At 44.4% G+C, this 20,616-nt stretch overlaps 1 protein-coding gene across 6 annotated transcripts in view; it reads left to right on the forward strand.

Annotated features, from left to right (window-relative positions):
* The window catches only part of MTMR1 (myotubularin related protein 1), a 533,995-nt gene that overhangs the window by 229,200 nt on the left and 284,179 nt on the right, over window positions 1-20,616 (forward strand). For 3 of the 6 annotated variants that reach the window (XM_085608016.1, XM_085608017.1, XM_085608020.1), the window contains one exon: window positions 953-1,003. The exons of the other annotated variants lie outside the window; for them this stretch is intronic. In XM_085608016.1, the coding sequence (XP_085464142.1) occupies window positions 953-1,003 (51 nt within the window). The remainder of the gene's footprint in view (window positions 1-952; window positions 1,004-20,616) is intronic. 6 annotated transcript variants of the gene reach the window in all.

The raw sequence follows: 20,616 nt of genomic DNA on the forward strand, positions 1-20,616 counted from the left end.
CTGTAATATTGGGTTGCTTTACATAGAGGAGCATATCGACTGTGTATAATGAAACTTTGACCACACAGCCCCCTCACCACTGAAAGCCCCAAACACGGGTATCCCCGCTAATGAATTCCACAAGCGGCTCAACCACTAGGGCGAACACCAAGTGCGAAAGAGGACAGCACTGCTGCATGCCCCGTTCAATCGGAAAAGGAGGAGACAATAGACCATTGACCCTGACTTGGCCCATGTGCCAGTGTGTAACATTTCATCGAGTGTGAGAAAACAGAGACCAAGTTGCAGCTTGTGAAGTATTTGCATCATGATTGGCTTCCGGGCTGAATCGAAGGCACGTTTTATATCCATATGCAAAGGGGCACTATCCTCAGACGTTTCTTCTTTGCGTGCCAGTGCAATATGAAGGCGTTGCAGACAGTGCCATGTACCCTTATTGGGCATAAAGGCATTTTGGTCCTCGTATATCAATAGATGGATAACCTTGACCTGTCCAATGTCCATTACTTTGGAAAGTATTTTTGATTCAATGTTAATTATTAAGATGGGTCGGTAGGAAGTACAGTCTTCTGAAGGTTTGCCGGGCCTCCTACTGTGTTTTTAGTGGACAAATTGAACCAGTGAAAAATTACGCAGGTAAGAGAATGCCCACTTTCTTAGATAGAACGTGTGTCTTCTATTTACACATCCTCTCCACCCTATGCCTGTTTATCTTTGTTTTTCAAAGCATATTTCATAGAATTTCAGTCATCACTGTGCCTAGCGAGTTATTCATATATATGTATAGATATATTTGCAGAAGTTGGCATTATAAAACAAAATAATATTATATGAACTAAACAGTGTAACGAGCTACAGGAAAACTTGTCTGTGCCGCTTTGTTTCAACCCCATGCAGTACCTCCTCCCACCAAACAGCTGACAATACATCATGTTATTTATCTTGACCATAGGACCGAACCTCCGAATCAAGTGTTAGAGTCATCGATAGCAGTGAGTCCAAGGTAAGACCTCTGTAGTCTGCCCAATGCTTCCAAATGTGTAAATACTTCAGGGGACATGCCGTGGCTCGAAATACCGGCATCTCCAAACCCATACAAAAGTCCATGCCCTTCTTCCAGAAACCTATACCTGTTTTTCTACAGCTAACTTTACGTACTTTAGTGAGAATTAAACATATTCTATAAAGCATTCTACATGGTATTTTGTGGGCAGTCTGTTCTTGTCACACTTTGAAGAGGTTGCAGCTACTGCCAGTTGTCCAGGTTGTCATTACAATTTCTATAGTATGTAGCTGCCCCTTAGTTCACCCTGTAGAACTGCTACCTTGTCTAATGGGTAGACAAGTTGGCACTTTTGTGTATCTGGATCGTTTGTATCCTTGGAGGGAAGTGCTGGTGTCATGTGTGAGGGCCTGTCCTATTCCAAAGAACATGGTGCTGCAGCTAGGCTCGGTGATGTCGGGAAGTGTTGTGATAGGGCGGGAATTGTGCCATGCTATAAGGTTGGACGGCCTCAAAGTTGTCGGCTTTCTATGGAAATAGTTTGGCCTCCTATTTGGGGGGCAAAAAAGGGAGCCCAGATTATGTTGTGCCAAACTTGCCACAGCAGCTTACTTTACTAAAATACCAGATAGGTGTATAATACATGTGAAGTTGCCATATCCGTACAAACCGTGGTGATGCAGTATTGACAATTTTGTGGGGACAGAACTCCAGTGTTGATATAATCCTCCAGATTGTGAGGTGGTCCTTGATTTCTTTGGTTGAGGATTTGCAATCTACTCCTCAGGGAATCCCGGGGTTAAAGGGATTGCATGATTGTTCCTCCAAGGAGCACCTTTGTAAATATCAAGACCCTCATAAAGTACAGGGATGTGTTGAAGCTTGTAACCGGCAGAACGGAAAGGTCTGATGATATGTTGATGAAGTTGGATTGCTTCCAGATTAGTTATAAAACATTTAGTTGCCTTCGTTTACAGGTTATGCTATTGATGGCATTCTATGGTTGTTTCTTTAAGAATCCCTTTCAAAAGACATTTCATGTCTTCATAGTTGTCTCCCCGTCTCTTCACGATTATCATATAATCCATTAATAGAGCTATTTTGTAAAAAAGAGTGATCAAGGCCATTGAATGGTCATATGTGAATCTGTGTTACTTTTTTGTTAGTTTAAGAAAGTGAAACTTTGGCCTTCATTGTGCTGTCATAAACCTTGCCCAACCAAGTCTAGTAAGATTTTTAAATGAAATATAGTCGGTGTAAGTACAGATTGGGATAATAGTCAATACAATTTGAAAATGGGACCCCTGACAGGATTAGTATGGAATTGTATGCTCACTTTTCCCCAAACCGGCAGCTAGAATCGTGATAGTAAGCAATTGGTCCCTAATATGCATGTTCTGAGTGATCGCAGCTGTAAGTTATCTGGCATCTTGACATTTTTGTCCCAGCACACATGATAATACTGAGTGATGCCTAGAACCAATCCTAGAGACTGGCTTTTAAATCTGGAAAGACGCAACAAGTATACTCTGTAGGTGACTTGTAACTGTCATCCATGTCCTGGGACATGTACATTAAGCAGTGGTGGCAGTGTGCCATTTCTACATCATAATACTACATGGAACTTTTTTCTGTTTAGGGTTAAGTCTGGTGCCTACAGGCTCACTCAAATAAAGTGTTGCTTGAATGTAATGTCCAGACCCTGCACTGATATCGCAATGTGCGTGTCATATGCATGGTAACTGGTAGCAGGACTCGAACAGAGATCAGCTGGATCCATTTTGGATTCTCCTGGTAAACCAGTGCACAAGAGGGAGGTTCGAGTGCAGCCTCCTCAGATAATGACGGTGTATTGCTTCCATTTCAGTGTGTAGCCTAAGACACTGAAATATTAAACAAGGTGACCGGGCTACTTTACAAATTTTAAATCACTGCATGGGCCTATATGAAGCAGAGGAGAGGCTTGGCCTCAACTAATGTAAATGCAGTGTGCTTCTTATACTGTCACACCGTGTTGACGACATGCTGCTTTGGCTTAGCTTGACAAGGTACAGTTTTGCTTCTTTGTGTGAAATATTTTATTAAATCAAAAAACGTTATTTGTTTAATATTAATTTTGCTTGAAACACTTATTCACTGATGGTGTTATTTTCTCTTCAAATATTACCTGCACGGTGTCATGACCCTGTGACATATTGTGATTAATTAAATTGAAAATAAAGACTATCTGCTCTGCAGAAGGAGAATTTACTTTAGAAAGGGAGCTAATTCAAGCCAGAATGCTGACTGTAGTAAAAGCACACCCTGACTGGACAATTACTATAAAAGTGTGGCACGAACTATCCCATTTGATTCCATTTCTTTTTTTTAATAACCAAAGCTGAGTGCTCCACAGATTACTCAACAAACTACTGAAATCCATGGCTGGTGTCCATGACAGCTAGTTTCCTGTTAGTGGTGAGACATCACTTGAAGTCTGCACCATCTTCCTGGAAGAGCTTTGGGTCTATCTGTTGCCTAGGAGCCTTAGCTGGCCTGCTCAGAGAGGGGGAGGAGTGCCTGACCCTGCAGGGAGATGACTGCCTTAGGAGAAGTCCAGTTGCAATGCGTGAAGCTTGAGATAGCCCAGAAGGGCAGACTGAATCAAGGTAGTGTTACCGGCAACAACTAAAGACGAGTTTTCTGGGCTCCCCGTACGTTTCCTGACCACACTTTGTATGCCTGCACAACCAACAGCCTAAAAGTGTGACCATCTACATAGCTGTGATGCTGCAACCCGCCTACATTAGGGAAATGACTTGTGCTGACTCTGTCGGGAGTTGACACATCAGTCAGAGGACATATAACTGTCAGTGATGAAGAGACTCCTTCTTGTTTGGGTGGTGAGATCACTTGGGCCTGTACTGCTGCTTTTTTAGATCAGCTATGTTCATTTACCAACACCAAGAAAAGGAGGGGGGCTGCACATGTCACTATTGTGAACCGCAAGGAGGACTGCTTGTGCTGCTGTTGTGTGTGGTCCTCAAGCTTGAGATTCCTGAGCGCACAATACGTCCGGTAAACCAGCTAAGTGAATTCAAACACTGACTGTGCATCTACTGCCAAACAGAATGTGTATTTTTTTCCATTTCTCATCGAAGCCCTGGGAGAACGTTTTATTAATGGGACATCATTTACTGGCCTCCTGGTCATAGAACCAGGATGGCTGTTGCATATGCCATAGCCTACTTGTACCTATACCATGATCTTGCCTAGTCGTATTTTGTGTGATTATAATCTCATAGCACTCATATTAGAACCTTGTGTCTGATTGGCATTACTTTATGTAGTAATACATTTTGGTGTGTAATAAAAGTACTTCTCTTTTTTCATAAAGGAAAGCACTAGGCTGCACTTTCATTGTCTCTGTTGCATAGCTGTTTGAGTTCTGAATCTCTACCCTCTCGGAGCAGGACCACAGCTGATAAGCATATGGCTAGTTCTAATCTGAGGTGGCAAGGTGGGCAAAAAAAACGATGGACTGTGATGCAGTCAGAGTGGCTGAAATGAATTCAAGAATTCCATCCACCACTTTTTTGTACTTGAATGGCCCGGGGACATCCGTGGCAAAAGGCTGTAAAATCCACATTTGAGGCTGGGTAACCCCTGGATGCTCGATGACCCTTGAATGGGCTCTGACACCAATATATTCATTATATGACTCTACTTCATTGGGTGAGAGTAGGGAAACAAAGCAATGAAAAATGTTGTCAAAATAATGGCCTGGGTAAAAGAAAATTGAAAGTCGCACTGTATTCAGTTTAAAATGTTAGGGCCTTAGGTTTTTTTTTAACACGCACTCTACCTGAGAGAAGTGTGCTTTCCTTCATGTAATTGCTGGTATTGCTCTCTCTCCAAATCGGTGCAAGAGCATCATGCTCAGAACACTTCTCCTGCACGGCAGTCGAGGGAGACTTGTGCCTGAAAGACAGCACAACCGCAACACGTGAAGGAGAGCGAAAACCGTTCATGGAAGGAATGAGTCCACAGTGGTGCAAGCATAAGACTTAACCATGGACCTACCACAGTGGATACCAGAAACATAGTTTTGGGGTTACACCACACTCCTCATTGTTATTCAGTACCAGCCCAGGTATTTGATAGTGTTAGAAGAGTCTCTAGTTGGCAGTGGTTTGTACCCTCTGCAAGTAGGGGCCCTCACTCTAGTCAGGGCAAGGGAGTCACACAGCTAAGATAGTCCCTGCTCAACCCCTTGGTAGCTTGACATGAGCTTTCAGGCTTATCTGAGAGGCAATGTGTAAAGTATTTGTACACACGCACACAGTAACACAGTGAAAACACTTCAAAAGGAGTCCACACCAGTTTAGAAAAATGATTTCAATAAAACAAGACCAAAACAACAAAAATCCAACATACACAAGTCAAAATATAATTTTTAAAAGGTTAAGCAAGTTTAGTCAATAGAAATTAATGTATGTGTACGTTTTAACACAAAGTACTTTAGATGTGTCAAAAATCGAAAGACGGTGTAAGGTGCAGGGGAGATGAGGCGCCGGGAAAAAAAACAATTTGTTGGTTCCTTAATACATAGGGGAGCTGATGTATCCGTTCCCTACTGGCAGGGAAGGTGGTGTGTCGGCTTCTTACTGGCAGAAGAGGCGATGCGTCGGTTCCTTACCGGCAGGGGAGGTGATGCATTGGTTTCCAGACAAGCGGCCTCGGTTCCTTACTACGGTGCGGTGTTGATAAAGAATCTGGGCCGAGGGATGATGCGTCAAAAATCCACACTCGCTGTGTCAATGGGACAGTGGTGAATCAGGCACTGTGTCACTTTCCCAGCAGCAAAGCAGGCCCTGGGTCGATTCCACAGCCGCGAAGTAGGTGCTGCGTCCGAGCGTTTGCAGTGCAAGCTGTGGTCGGTGCGTCGAGCGGGCACCACACTTCGGTGAAGGCAGTGACGATGCATCAATCTTTTGCAGCGGTGCCTTGATCTTTGTCAGCGATGCGTCGAGGAAACAGGCGCTGGGAGTCGATGCGTGGCGTTTCTTCTTAAGATCACCAGGTTAAACTTCCAAGGGCCCAGCAACAGTATTTGGCACCACTTGCCAAGACAGGACTCTCAGCAGAAGAACCAAGGCACTGGCAGGTGAAGTATTTGATGGCTCTGAGACTTCTTAACAGGAGGCAAGTTCAACACAAGCCCTTGGAGAATCTTGGAAGCAGGATACAGAAAGCAAAGCCCAGTACTTTCACTCCTAGGCCAGAATCAGCAAGCTTCGGGCCAGCACAATAAAGCAACAGGCAGAGTGGCAGTTCCATCCTACAGGATCCAGCTCTTCTTCCTGGCAGAATGTCCTCAGTCCAGAGATGTTCTGATTTTGGAGTGACAGAGGTCCTGTACTTGTATCCCTTTCTGCCTTTGAAGTAGGCAAACTTCAAAGAAATGTCTTTATAGTGCAAAGACCATGCCTTTCCCTGACCTGGCTCCAGACACACTGGAGGGATGGTGGAAACAACTTTGTGTGAGGACAGGCACAGACCTATTCAGGTGTTGGTGACAACTCCTCCCACCGCTCTTGCTCAGAAAGGCCCATCAGACTGGTGATGGCCCTTCAGGATCAGCTACCTTTGTGTGACTGACTACAGTGAATGCACAAGAGCCCAACTGTCAGTCAACCCAGATGTGTATTCTACAGACAGACAGAGGCACAAAGTGCTTGAGCAAGAAAATGCTCACTTCTGAAAGTGGCATTTTCAAACACGCAATTTAAAAAAAAGTCACCAAAAGATGTGTTTTTAAATTGTGAGTTTAGAGACCCCCTAACTCAAAATCTCTATCTGATCCCAATGGAAAATTACACTTAAAAGCTATCACAAGGCAATCCCTATGTTACCTTATGGGAGAGATAGTCCTTGCAATAGTGAAAAACGAAATTAGCAGTATTTCATTAATAGGACATGTAAAACACACTAGTACATGTCCTACCTTTTAAATACACTGCACCCTCCCACAAGGTTGCCTCCGGCCACCTTAAGGGTGACTTGCGTGTAGTAAAACGGAAGGTTTGGGCTGGTAAGTTGGTGCTTTTGTCAGGTCAAAATGGCAGTTTAAAACTGCACTCACATACACTTGAGTGGCAGGTCTGAGACATGTATGCAGGGCTACCCATGTGGGTAGCACAATCAGTGCTGATAGACCACTAGTAGCATTTGATTTAAATGCCCTGGGCATTTCTGGTGCACTTTACTTGGGACTTACTAGTAAATCAAATATGGCAATCATAATTGGTCAAGGTTTAAAAACTCAATAAACTATTTAAAAAATAAAATAAAATATGGCAATCATGGATAAACCAATCACCAATACATTTTAAACCGAGAACATATGCACTTTAGCATTGGTTAGCAGTGGAAAAGTTCCCAGAGTCCTAAAGCCAACAACTGGTCAGAAAAAATAGGAGGAATAAGGCAAAACATTTGGGGATAACCGTGCAAAAAGGGCCAGGTCCAACAAATAGGTTGGAAGGGGGATGAATGGCCCTGGTGGGCTTCTCTGTTTAAGAGTTTTTGTTATCAGAATGCAGTGGACATATCCTTGGATTGTAACTCAAGGTCAAACTAGAAGTATTGCTTAGTGCACCATGAAGTAATTACAGAGGCTAACTATTCTGTGATAGCAAGGAACTGTTTGCCATTGTGAAGGAGTTTTCCAACCCCGTAGCCGCCGGGAACATCATAACCCCCTCCAAAGAACTATGCGACATCCTGACTGACTTCTGCAACAACAAGATCTTAGTCCTCTACGAAAACTACAACCTTAACCGCCGCCAACAGCATCAGCCTGCTCTCACCCAGGAACACAAACCCAGAACACCTGCTCACATATTGGGACCCTCTCACAACTCAAGCCACAATCTCCATCATAAACTCTGTGCGCTCTGAGCACCCATGGACCCCTGTCCCCACAACATCTTCAACCTCGGGAGCAAGAAGATTGGCGACGTGCTCAAGAAAGTCCTGAACAATCCATCACCTCGGCCTCCTTCCCTGAGGACTGGAAACACACCGAAGTGAGACTCCTCCTGAAGAAACTATCCGCTGACCCAGCAGAACCGAAGAACTACCGGCCCATCTCCCTGCTCCCCTTTCCAGGGAAGGTTCCTGAGAAGGCAATCAACCAGTAACTCACCAAACACCTGGAACACACAAATCTCCAGGACCCCTCTCAATCCTGATTCCGGCTGTCTCGAAGCCCTGATCGCAGCCACCAATGACATCAGGGCCCTCCTGGACCACTGTGAAATGGCAGCCCTCATCCTCCTGGACCTGTTAGCAACCTTGAACACCATCTCCCATCACTTCTTGATTAACAGACACCACCACATCGAAATCAAGGGAAATGCACTCAAATGGATTGCCTCAGACCTCACTGGAAGAACCCAGAGAATCAGTCTCCCAACATTTACCTCGGAACCCAAGAAGATCATCTGCGGCATCCCCCAAGGATCGTCCCTCAGCCCCAACCTCCAACACATACATGACCCCCCTGGCCAGCACTGTCAGATCACACGGACTTAACATCATCTCCTACGCCGACAATATCCAGCTCATCCTCTCCCTGTCCGAAGACCCCGCCACCACCATAACCAACTTGCACAGATGTATGATGAACATCACCGATAGGATGAAGGACAACTGTCTCAAGCTCAGCTTGGACAAGACTGAAGTCCTCATCTTTGGGAACAACACCTCTCCATGGAACGACGCATGGTGGCCTGCTGAACTTGGCCCATCCCTAGCCCTGACAGACCTCGCCCACAACTTGGCATTATCTTGGACAGCAAGCTATCTATGAAAAAATAGATAAAGGCAATCTCATCCTGCTTCCACACCCTACTCATGCTCAGCAAAATCTTCAGGTAGCTACCAGTCAACATCAGGTGGTCTCTCAGACAGGCCCTCGTCACCAGCAGGCTGGACTATGGGAACACACTCTATGTAGGGATCACCTCATGCCTCCTGAAGAGACTACAAACAATACAAAACCCAGTGGCTAGTCTCATCCTCAACCGCCCCAGAAGATCCCACATCTCACCACACCTCATGAAGCTACCCTGGCTCCCGATCCAGAAGAAATGCCAGTTCAAGATGTTGACCTCCCCATGCAAAGCCCTGCACCATGAAGGACCAGCTTACATCAACAAACGCATGACCTTCTGCCAACCGACCAGACACCTACCATCCTCCTCTCTCTTCCTTGCAGACTCCCCCTGTATCCGCCAAAGCAACAGCGGGGGACGTTCCTCACACCTGGTGGCCAAATCTTGGAACGACTTTCCCCTGCCCCTCAGGACCACCTCTTTGCTTCTGCACTTCAGCAAAAGGACTCAAGACCTGGCTGTGCCTATGAACAGATCACCATGAGGCTGTTATCAACTCCAGCGCTTTGAGACCGTCACAGGTGATTTGCCACACTCTACAAATCCTTGATTGAGTGATTGATATTCCATTGCCACCATGTCTTTGGAGTGCTCTGTATAAGGGTTGATTTAGACTTTAAACCCTCTGGCATGCGTTTTGGTGGTAGAGAGAGTATTATGCCTAATTACTTCAGGCAAGTACAGTCCCCATGTGAAAACGGACAGTCAGAATGCTTGTGGTCGCAAACATGGCGAACATGCTGTGGGATGCTCTGTGCTTTTCAGGGATGCCCAATCATACTTTGAGCTCTCATCTTGGGCGGAAAGCCGACTGCCTTTCCTTCCCTTTGCATCTGACTTGCAGTTTTCTAGGAAGCAGCCTGATACTCAGATAGGCAGCCACTAACTGTTCATTTGTACCTTGCATGCCCAGTCACTTCTCCTGTTCTCTCTCTTGCAGGTAGTCTCCGTCAGCAAATCTGCAGAATACCTGCAAAGGCACTGTAGAGCCACTGTTACTGCCAAGTACTAGATACAGTAAGATGGGATAGCTCGTCTATTTGTTATGCTTGGTGTTGCATTCCTCTACATCTGTATTAGCATGTACTGAAAGATTTGTAAGCAATCTCAACATCTGTGTGTTGTCATCAACCAGTCACTATCTATTTGTGATAGGTTCCAGGAGGGGTGTTTGGCAGTGCTTTCCCTGCCCACAGAGACGTTCCCTGCATCGGTCTGGGGTGGGACTACGTCCCCCAGACCTCTTTGCTGCAAGCAGGCACCGAGGGGAGGTGACACGCTACGAGAGCGCTTTCCAGTCCCGCAGCGTGGGTGCATGACAGTGGTTTCCCTTCCCTCAAAGATGTTCCCTGCATCGGTTTAGGGTGGAACTAAGCCTCCCGGACCTCTTTGCTGCAAGGTGGGCATAGAGGGGAGGCAACGCGCTACAAGAGCACTCTCCGGACCCACAGCGCAGGACGCATCTGTGGCAAAGACTGGGCCAAGACCGGGCCCGTCTATGCCTGTCGACGCCCGGAGGAAGCTGGGCTGGCCACCACCTTAGATATTTACTTCTTATTGCCAAATAGCTTGCTGGGATATGTACTTTAACCGATTATAACCAGATTCTAACTGGTCAATTTAAGCAGAGTCCAGTGTGAAGAAACAGAAATATATGGCAGGGCTCAATCAACCCCACCCCTAGAAAAGGTCACTACGATTGATAAAATGCTCTTGGGGTTATAGTCACCGAGATAGAGCTGACGTAAAGGAGACTTTCCTTAAGAGGAGGAGAACTTGCTCAGAACATTCCCCCTTCCCTCCTTTCTACATCATCTGTGGTTGTTGCTGAAGCTCCATCCATATCACAGTCAAATGGTGGTCATAACTTTAAAGATATTTCTCCGATGGTTACAGTTGATGCTGGTCCATCCAATGAGGAAACCCAAGAGTAAATACATCAAGAGGGAAAGAAAGCTAAATTGGTTGTTAGGAATAAAGCGAACACCTGTGAGGGCCCAATCGTTTTTGTTTGCCCCAAAATGCCATAAAAGGAATCTTGCAAAATCCTGGTTCTTTGGTGTCCCTGCAGTGTGATGCATCCACAGGACAACTGATACCCTCCATAGACAAAGTAACTGGGAAGAACGAGAGTACTGACTTTAATAACTGGGGGTCTGCCACCTTCCAGTGTTAATCTTGGAAGTTCTAATTTGGATGATCACATAATAGTAGCTATGAGAATTGATTTAGTGAGAGGGGGCAGTATGGAGCCATTTAGTAGCATAGAGCCTCCAAGGGCTGTACCCGATCTTGGGATCAAGCAAAAAAGAAGGGTAGTCTCATGGAACATCACAGGGCTAGGTTCCAAGCTGGATAACCAAAACTGGGGAACGTATATAAATTAATTTGACATTTGTGTTTTTCAAGAAACCTGGCACATTTATAGAGTAACCTTGTTGGCTTTGCCTCATTTAGGGTTGAGGCGAGGTCACGTGCTAGGAGTAGACCCTCTGGGTGATTGATGACATGGATTGGGCCGCATGTGGGTTGTTTAGTGTTGGGGTCTGAAACAATAACAGATGAGAGTCTATGTGTATCCGTTAAATTCCCGACAGGATGTACAATTAGTATCTATAATATTTATTTAAGACCCTCAGCAAATCGACAAGAATCTTTTACTATTGATTTGTTAATCTCTCATATGGCTCGACTTCATCCAGATAGTTTTAAAATTGTGGAGGTGATCTTAATTGTCAGTCTGAGCCTCTTGTCTTAGCTATTCATGCCCCACTGTCTGAAGAGGACACGATTTGGTTAATCCCTAGCCTTAACATTTGTCTGATTAAGAAATGGTCCCCATTGGCAATTCAATTAAATGCTTTATCATTGAACCATAGCAATTGCGCCTGCAATGGGAGGACAAAGTCAGATAGAGATGGGAATCATACTTTCAATATAACGCATAGCGCTAGTTTAATTGATTACATTCTAGTGGATGTTAAGCTATGGCCCTTCCTATTGGACTTTGTTGTGATGCTTAGGCATGATAGTGATCACAACTCACTTGAGATGATCCTGGAATTTCCCATGCTCAATTGCTGGATGGCAGATGGCTGCCAACCCATAATGAGCGTAGAATCCATTGGAGCGCAGTGGTCCGATCCGAAAAGTCCATGAAATCTATTTATAATAAGGTGGAACAGACCCTGGGTGAGCTTTGCAATCTTGACCCGGCTTTGAGCCTGGAGACTGTACTTTCAAAGGTCGGAGAAGTGCACAATGCACTTTTTGAGAGCTTAAAAAAGGAATTTCTTAAAGAAGTGAGAAACCAAGGAATAGTGTATTATCCTGGTTCAGTCGACAGTCTAGTTTGGCCAAATGCACTTTGATTTGTTCCATCAAGAGCAATGTGAAGGGTGAGATAAAAGTCAGGAGAGCTGCCTTTAAAACTGTACTTGTTGAGTTAAAAAGGGATTGGGAACCAAAATTGGGGGCTCTTGCTAGAAGCTGCGAGAGACAATAATCAAAACACTCTTTGGAACCAAACAGCAATAGGTAACAGGGAGGTAATCACCATGATAGATAATAATATTGCTGCAGAGGCCTGGATAGCACATTTTTCCAATTTATACCAAATAATGCCAGGCGAGGAAACATTGTTGGAAATATTAAATATTCCTTCTCATTTTGAGCTGGAGGGGAGCAAGGTGGGTTTCCATCTGATATCACGCTTGGAGGAGGAACAGGCTATTAGAAAGAGTGTACCCCATAAAGCTCCCAGTATCGATAAGATACCTGGGAACTTGTTACGATCAGAAAGTGATATCTGGTGCCCCTATTTTACAGTGTTGTTTAATGCCATCTTAAATGGGCTAAGTATTCCCAAATCGTGGGCAGAGGCTGAGATTTTCCCAGTATATAAGAAGGGGTTTCCTCTGAATCCTGCCAACTATAGGCCCATCAGTTTGATAGACACCACCCAAAAACTTTTTGGTAGGATCATACCCAGTATTGGCTTGACGAGAACGATATAATTTGTCCATTACAAGCGGTTTTCCGTTCTAGCACCTCTACTGTACTTCAGGTGTTCAGGCTGCAGTTGATCTATTGGAAAGCTGTTAATATAGACAAGGGAAGTTTATATGCTGTCTTTGTAGATCTCAGAGCAGCATTTGACTTAGTCCCAACAACCCTACTGTGAAAAACGCTAGTAGAGTTGTGTGGCATCATTGATAGATTACATCAAAATAATTTTACATAAATCCGGTGTTGGAAGTTGGGAGAAGTAACAGAACCTGTTCCTGTAAAGAGGTGTGTAAGACAGGGCTGTGTATTGACCTCTACCCTTTTTACCTTACATCTAAATGATTTAGTAGCTTTTCTCAACAGTTGTGACAATGATGCCCCTAGATTAGCAGACCAGAGGGTTCCGGCCCTCATGTTTGCAGATGACACCTTTCTCGTCAAAACCACTGATGGGGTTACAGAAAACATTTGACTATTTTAGCAGGTTTTGTACGTTGAGGTGTTTGGAAATAAATACCAACAAAACAAATGATATGGTTTTTAATCCATGCCATACCACACACCCCAATCCTATTTCAGAGGATATTCCACTCAAACAAGTTCATCTATTTGATTATTTGGGTATTACCCTAGATGAAAAGATGGACTGGGCTCATATAGCAAAGCAGAGACGTAAATTGGAACAGCATGCTGGGAAGCTGAAGTTACAAAAGGGGTCCCATTATAGATTTGTCTCACCAGCCCTCCAATTACGCTCCTATCAAGCAGAGGTAGCTCTCTATGGTGGTGAGATCTGGGGGCACAATCTTTTTAAAATCTTTCTTATTGGCTGAAAATCGATTCATGAGGCACCTTCTGTATCTACCAGCTAGCAGTCCCTTGATCCCATTGAGGTTGTACGCAGGGTTTAGACCAATTTCAGAAAAGATTGAACTTTGACCCTTGATTGTTTTGGAGACGTTTGTGGGCTATACCCGAATTATCGCTTTATAATTGTGGGTTGGAGGAAATACTTAGACATCCTCTTGCTGCCAATCTACCTTGGATCAAATTTGTTAAAGAACCCTTGGTGGGTATGGGCCTTGCTAATCTTTGAATTGAGCGCATGGGCTATTGTCCAACCATAAGTGTAAAGGAACTAAAAAAATCAATTTGTCTTACAAGTTTAATATTTTTTTTAACTCATGCACAAGGCCCTTAAACAAATTCTTTCTTAGTGGTTAAGGATATTTATCTTATAAAGCTTTTCTTGATGAAATTAAACCTAACCTGGCTTAAAAACTGTATGTCCAGTTTAGATACGGAATATTGCCACTTCGTGTATTGATTTCAGGATGGGTGGGATCCCCAAATCCAAATGAAATGGGCTGCCCCTCATGTGGATGCGAGAAAGAAACTGTACCCTACTTGCTATTTTTTTGCCCGGCATACTGAAGGGCAAGGTCAAAATGGTTGATTCCCATTTGTAGGAATCTTGGTACTACAAAAAATGAGGTGGCCTATAGGTTTCTTCAAACAGACACGGCAAACCATATGGTTTTTGCTGTCTCTAGATTTGTAATGTTTGTGTGGCAGATTAGGAAGACACAGGCCACAACATTCATTTTAACAGATATTAACACCTAAGATTTTGTATGGTACTAAATGTATGATATTGGTTAAGCTCATTTGTGAATTAAGTGGTGGTATTTCCTCTGGTTTGTTGAATTATGCATTATTTTTTAGAAATGATGTAGATGCGTGTTTTTAGTGTCCCTTCCTATTAATTATTTTACACTAATTACTGTATTATGTATCTCTTTTATGTTAATTTACCGAAATAAAGACTTTGATGATAAGTTCCAGGAGGAGGTTATATTTCTGTTGCATGATAATTTAATTTTTAACAATGGGATATTTTTTTTAATTTAACGTGTTTTTTTCCTTTTTATTCGAATGTAAAAACGATATTGTCACACTCCTGCTTGAAGCTCTATTTCCTATGAATCTGAAGATAGAGAATGTGTATGAGTACAACTTAGGTCCCATTTGTTTCTATTAATTTTTATTGACGTCGTACATCTTTTAAAACAACACAATATTTTCTCGAACAGCTCAGAATAAACAACCCTATTATGAAAGTTTATGCCATCACCAGATCGTCCCACTGTGTCACACTTTAACCCACCAATAACCTCAAAAAGAAAGAAATGGGTGGGGTGGGTGATGGGCCAAAACTGGAGGAGAGGAGGAAAATCAGCAATTCCTATTGTAAATACTGTAGCACACCATATGATTAGGAGGTACCTCAGACCCACTAATTGGCCAAAATGTAAGGGGATTCCATGTCTTCCTTCAAACACACAACTTCACAGTTGACCAACACTCCAAAGATGAAAGGAGGAAGAAGAATCCACACTTTAAAATGTCCTCCTTTCCTATTGCCTTAAAATGTTTTTTTGCTGATTGCATCATAGTACAACCATGATAGCTGCAAAATAACTTTTTTGACTGCTGATACTTTTGACAGTGAATATGCATCAAGGCAGTATAGTCCAGAAATATTAAGATGCTTTTGCTCTCAATGGATGCCTCTCATTGCTCAGATTCTCAGAATCCCTTCCATGCTTCCAAGTTCTGCAGTGACGGAACTCCCAGAGTCTTTATCCTAGCTCTTGCCTCTCGACAGTCTGCCTTTCTCACTAAGACTCAGTATATTATCAGCCATTGTCCTCTTAAGGATTTTGAGGACCCTGGACAAGCATTATTTTGGGGACCCCCATACATAACAAATTTGGATTTTATTACCAATTTACTGTTAATCTAATCCTGCATGATCCCAAACAGTACTAAATTATATGTTAAACTTTAACATGGTCACAGAAACAGTTGGAATATGTGTTGGTGGGACCCCAGAAATCCTCACAATGACACTGAGCAGAAAGACAATAAGCGACAGATGTAGCCAGAGATGAAGAAAGGTTTAGATAAAGAATTAAATTAGATGGAGGTCTAATAGAGAGAAAGTTGTGTTATGTTATATTGATTTGTATAGCGTACTAATCACCCAAGAGGGTGTCCAGATGCTTGGGCAAGTGTGTAGGTTTGTGGTCCCCACAGTGCTTATACGAAGAGCCAGGTCTTCAGCTATTTGCAGAACTCAAGAAGTAAGGAGAAGGCTCTGATGAGTTGAGGGAGGTGGTCGTTCCATGTCTAGGGTGTGATGTATGAGAATGAGTTCACTTTCCTAGGAAGCCCTTGGAAAGTTGGGGGCGTGGGCAATTGCCCTCTTTGCCCATGTCTTAAAACATCTCTATTATCAGCATCTCCATTTCTAAAAACCTCTGGATTTCGACACTTAAGGACCCCTCCACTGATAGCTTTCTCAAAACTATAGAATTTGAATATTGCTTGCATGTGACTCTCCTCCACTTGATGGAACTGTGTCTCCATGTGAATCGAAACTGAAATATGTAATTCCTAAAGCTTCGGTGTGTCTTACTGTCATCCTGCAATGATGACATTGAAGCTTCCAACTGTATAATCTTAGCTATGCTTTCTTGTACTTCATCCTCCATTGTAGCTAGTGATTGCTGAAGAGAGACCGTGTTAATGTTGATCAAGGTTACGGTATCCTTGATGTCAGTTGTAGTGTGCTGTAGATCTCTTAAGATTGCTAAGATCAGTGACTTTCCCTGTCTGTCTTAGTTGGCTTAGGCAGCACAGGTGCACTTTCTCTCTGATGTGTCTGGTGCTTGACGAGAAAAAGTAATTTTGTCCCTTTTGTTTTTAACTGCATCATCTTTGGGTGTGGCCTTGGGGAGGAGATAGCTTGAGGTCAAGACTTTCTTTGGAAGTTAACCCTGAGAAGTATTATAACCTAACTGGATTTCTATGGCTAAGATAACCTAGCCAACCAAGCGCCAACGTCCAGTCCCAGGTTCTGTTTGATCCCTTCTTCCCCGCTCTAGAGTTGTCTACTGCCACCTGAGGCTCTCCTGAACTGGTCCGGGGTCTCTAGGTGAGAATTGTGGCCCCTCCTCACATTCATTTAGGGCCCGAGTGGCCCAATCATCAGGTGGCTCTCTTTCGTCCTGCTCTCCCCTTGCCTTGGCCATACTGCGTGGCTGCCGCCATTTTGGTATTCCCTGCTGTAGGATCGCTGACATCCACACTGCCTGTAGCAGCCATACTAGCCGGCACTCTTGCCCAAGAGGCTTCAGAGGCATCAGATCTATGTACCTGTCCTCAAAAGGACTGGGGTGATTGCAGCAGAGGCTAGGGAGAATCAACTTGGAGTTCTAGCATGGCTCCCCTTACCGACAGTACAGTTTTTAATGCAGTAACGAAATCCATTAATAAACATTGGAAAACCTTGCATACTAACAACAGGAGATGGGAAAAACACCCTTTTTCATTCAAAAGAGCCAGAAGTTTGAAGGATTCTCTCATCTCCACTCGCCCAAAGCAAGCGAAGCGAAACCAAAACCCCTCAGTACTAAATGCCTGGGGACTCCCAAACGTGATTGGGCATTTCCCATGCGGAAATTGCAGCGTCTGTCACCTAATGTCACCTGCCAAAATCCTTGAGCTGGAACCAAATAAAACCTGGACGCTTAGATCACACACAAACTGTAATTCAATTAATATAGTGTATCTGATCATGTCCAGGTGTGGTTTAAGATATTTGGGGATGACAAGTATAAAAATCAAGCAATCGGTGTAAAAAGAGCACCACCAGAATGACAGAACATTTTCTGCAAACTAATCATTCTACCAATGAACTAAAGTGGACGATAGTGGAACAGATCAAACCCAGTGCACACACACACAAGCTGCTTTTTGAAAAAGAGCAAAGCTGGATATATAGACTTTCCACTCATAAACAAGGGCTGAATGATAACATCCCTTGGAATTCCCTGAACCGGAAGTAATACCCACTAACCAGGCTATTTGAAATAACATATACCATGAGCCCATTTTGGGAAATAACACATGGCACATGCATTGTAATAACACCACTGACATGTACTTTCAATCGATGCGCAGGTGAATATTCTCCTATGTACTGCCCTACCACCTGCACCCCTTCGAAAAGTACTCACTATACCATACAGCTGTTTCTCTGTAGAAATGTAAAAATTAGAGGTTTCCTGCTCGACCTCAGTGCGGCCTTTGACACTGTGGCCCATAAGATACTGGTCGATCGGCTGAAGAAGGGAGGTGTGTCTGGGAAGGCCTTGGGCTGGCTCACTTCTTTTCTGAACAACCGTAGCTTCCAGGTGAGGCAGGGGAAATTCTACTCCAAAGTGATGGCACTACAGCAGGGAGTCCCCCAGGGCTCTATCCTGAGCCCCACCCTCTTTAATCTTTACGTGGCTCCCTTGGCTGAGATTGCTGAGGGCTTCGGGATCAGAGTGGTGTCCTATGCCGATGACACCCAGCTGGTAGTGTCCCTGACTCAAGACCAACAATCAGCAGCTCCCAACCTGGTGACATGCCTCCAAGAAATTGCAGCCTGGATGGACGTAAACTGCCTAAAACTCAACGGTAAAAAGACCGAGGTGCTGATAGTGGGGAAAGCCCCGTCAGTATGGTCATCTGCGTGGTGGCCACAAGATTTGGGTCCTACCCCCATACCTTGTGCCCAGGCTAAAAACCTAGGGGTCTGGATTGACACCCACCTCTCGTTTGACTACCATACCAGGCGAGTTGCTGGAACATGCTACGGGGTTCTAAAAAGTCTCAGGAAAACCCTTGACATACTGCCCACTGCGGCCAGGAAGACCATGGTCCACGCACTTGTGACGTCCCGTCTTGACTATGGGAACGTCCTCCTGCTGGGGGCTACTGATAGGTGCACTCAGAGACTCCAATGCGTCCAGAACGCAGCGGCTCGATTAGTCCAGAAGCGCCCTAGGAGTGCCCCCTCTAAACCGGCCCTAGCCTCTTTGCACTGGCTCCCTATCCGGGAACGAGCCCGATTTAAGGCATTATGTGTGTGCCACCGCATTTTGCGTGGGACTGCTCCTACCTACCTGCGTAACCTCCTCAATCCCTATAATCCTACCCGTAGCCTCAGGTCTGAGGGACTGGGCCTACTGTGTGTCCCTATGATAAAAAGAGCCAGGATGGGGGGCCGTTCTTTCCGACTTCTGGCTGCTCAATCCTGGAATAAACTTCCTGTATGCCTCCGACTCGAACCCGCTGAAAGTATTTTTAGGAAGAAGCTAAAGACTCTCCTCTTCCCCCTCAAATAGGCCGAGTATCTGCTCTTGCTGCTCCACCGCAGCGCGGGGACACACTGTTTTAGTGTAACCAGGCGCTTTACAAGACCCTTTAACATAACTCCCATTCATATCCAAAAGACCGAAATTCAAACTGGTGTGCTTACTGATGCAGAATATGTATACTTAGTACAGTTACCCTAAAATGGTCCATGGCTCATGCAATCACAGAAGCTTGACCAACTATACAGGCAATCAAATACACATATAAGAGGCTTGGCGGAATTTACCCAATGGTTCGATATAAAGCCATTGCCCCCTTCTAATGGTTGACACTTATTCCATTCTATAGGTCTTGTTGCTCTCAATAAAGCTTGACTTGAAACCGACAGTTGGTGAGGGAGTTTACTATGTTTCCTAGGATATACGCCAACGCCATCATGCATCACGTGTTGACGCCAATGTCACCGCTTCATCGCCTCACCGTGTGACCACGTTAGACGTGGTGACGCGGACGCCAGTCAGCCTGACGATAGCCTTTCAAATACGACCGGCAATGGGACACAGTTATCCACGGGGTCCTTGACCCAGGAGCATACCAGGTGCCAGAAGCGGGCATTTAGTCTTGGTGTAGTGAGTATCTTTCACCGACAACAACCACGAGTTAAACTCTGAACATAATTTAGCCTCCTCTGACGCTTATGCCTTTAATCCTAATCTAGTGTGTGACTACAGATCAACACGCCCCGGTAGGATCCATGGGGTAGGAACCCACTACATCCCATGTAAGCCCTGCTTTCGCCATTTTTCTCCTCCATGCACGTGTGTGCAGGAGCTCCACGGCTGTGTGATGCTCATTGTTTTTAGCCATTCACGTTCGTCTCCTTAGCAAATTGAAAAACATCGACCCGCAAATCACGGTCCGTTGATTGTTTTCTTAAAGGTCTGCTAATATGCACGTGGAAGGTGTAGTTAACTAGAAACCCCTAGTCTTTTGACTCACAATAGTAATCTATACCTTTCAAGTCCACACGATAAATTTCGGTCATATTAGTGTTTAAAACATGCACTTCACTTTAGGCACTATAGATACTAGAGCCTAAATAAACACATTGAACAGCACGTATGGCAGCACAAGGTTGTGTTTGGTGCAATGCATTGACGCAGTTCTATTCTGAAGCAAGAATTTGACCTGGATGTTTGCACATTTCTTTTTTTTTTCTCCCAGAACCGAAATACATTCTCTTTCAGACAACGCTGAGAGTTTAACCGTAAGTTTGCAGTAACAACTGCCACAGGGAAGGGTGCACCTTAGCGTGTGCATACCACCGTGACAGCACTGGTCCTGAAGAAAGCCTCGCAAATTGGCATATTGAGTCTGCAACATGTAGACCGACCACTATCACTTCTATTGCTTGTGGATGCCATTGGTCAATCTAACCATAAAAGACATCTGTTT

Source organism: Triturus cristatus, chromosome 5_2 (genome assembly GCF_964204655.1).
Source record: "Triturus cristatus chromosome 5_2, aTriCri1.1, whole genome shotgun sequence".
Taxonomy (NCBI): Eukaryota; Metazoa; Chordata; class Amphibia; order Caudata; family Salamandridae; genus Triturus; species Triturus cristatus.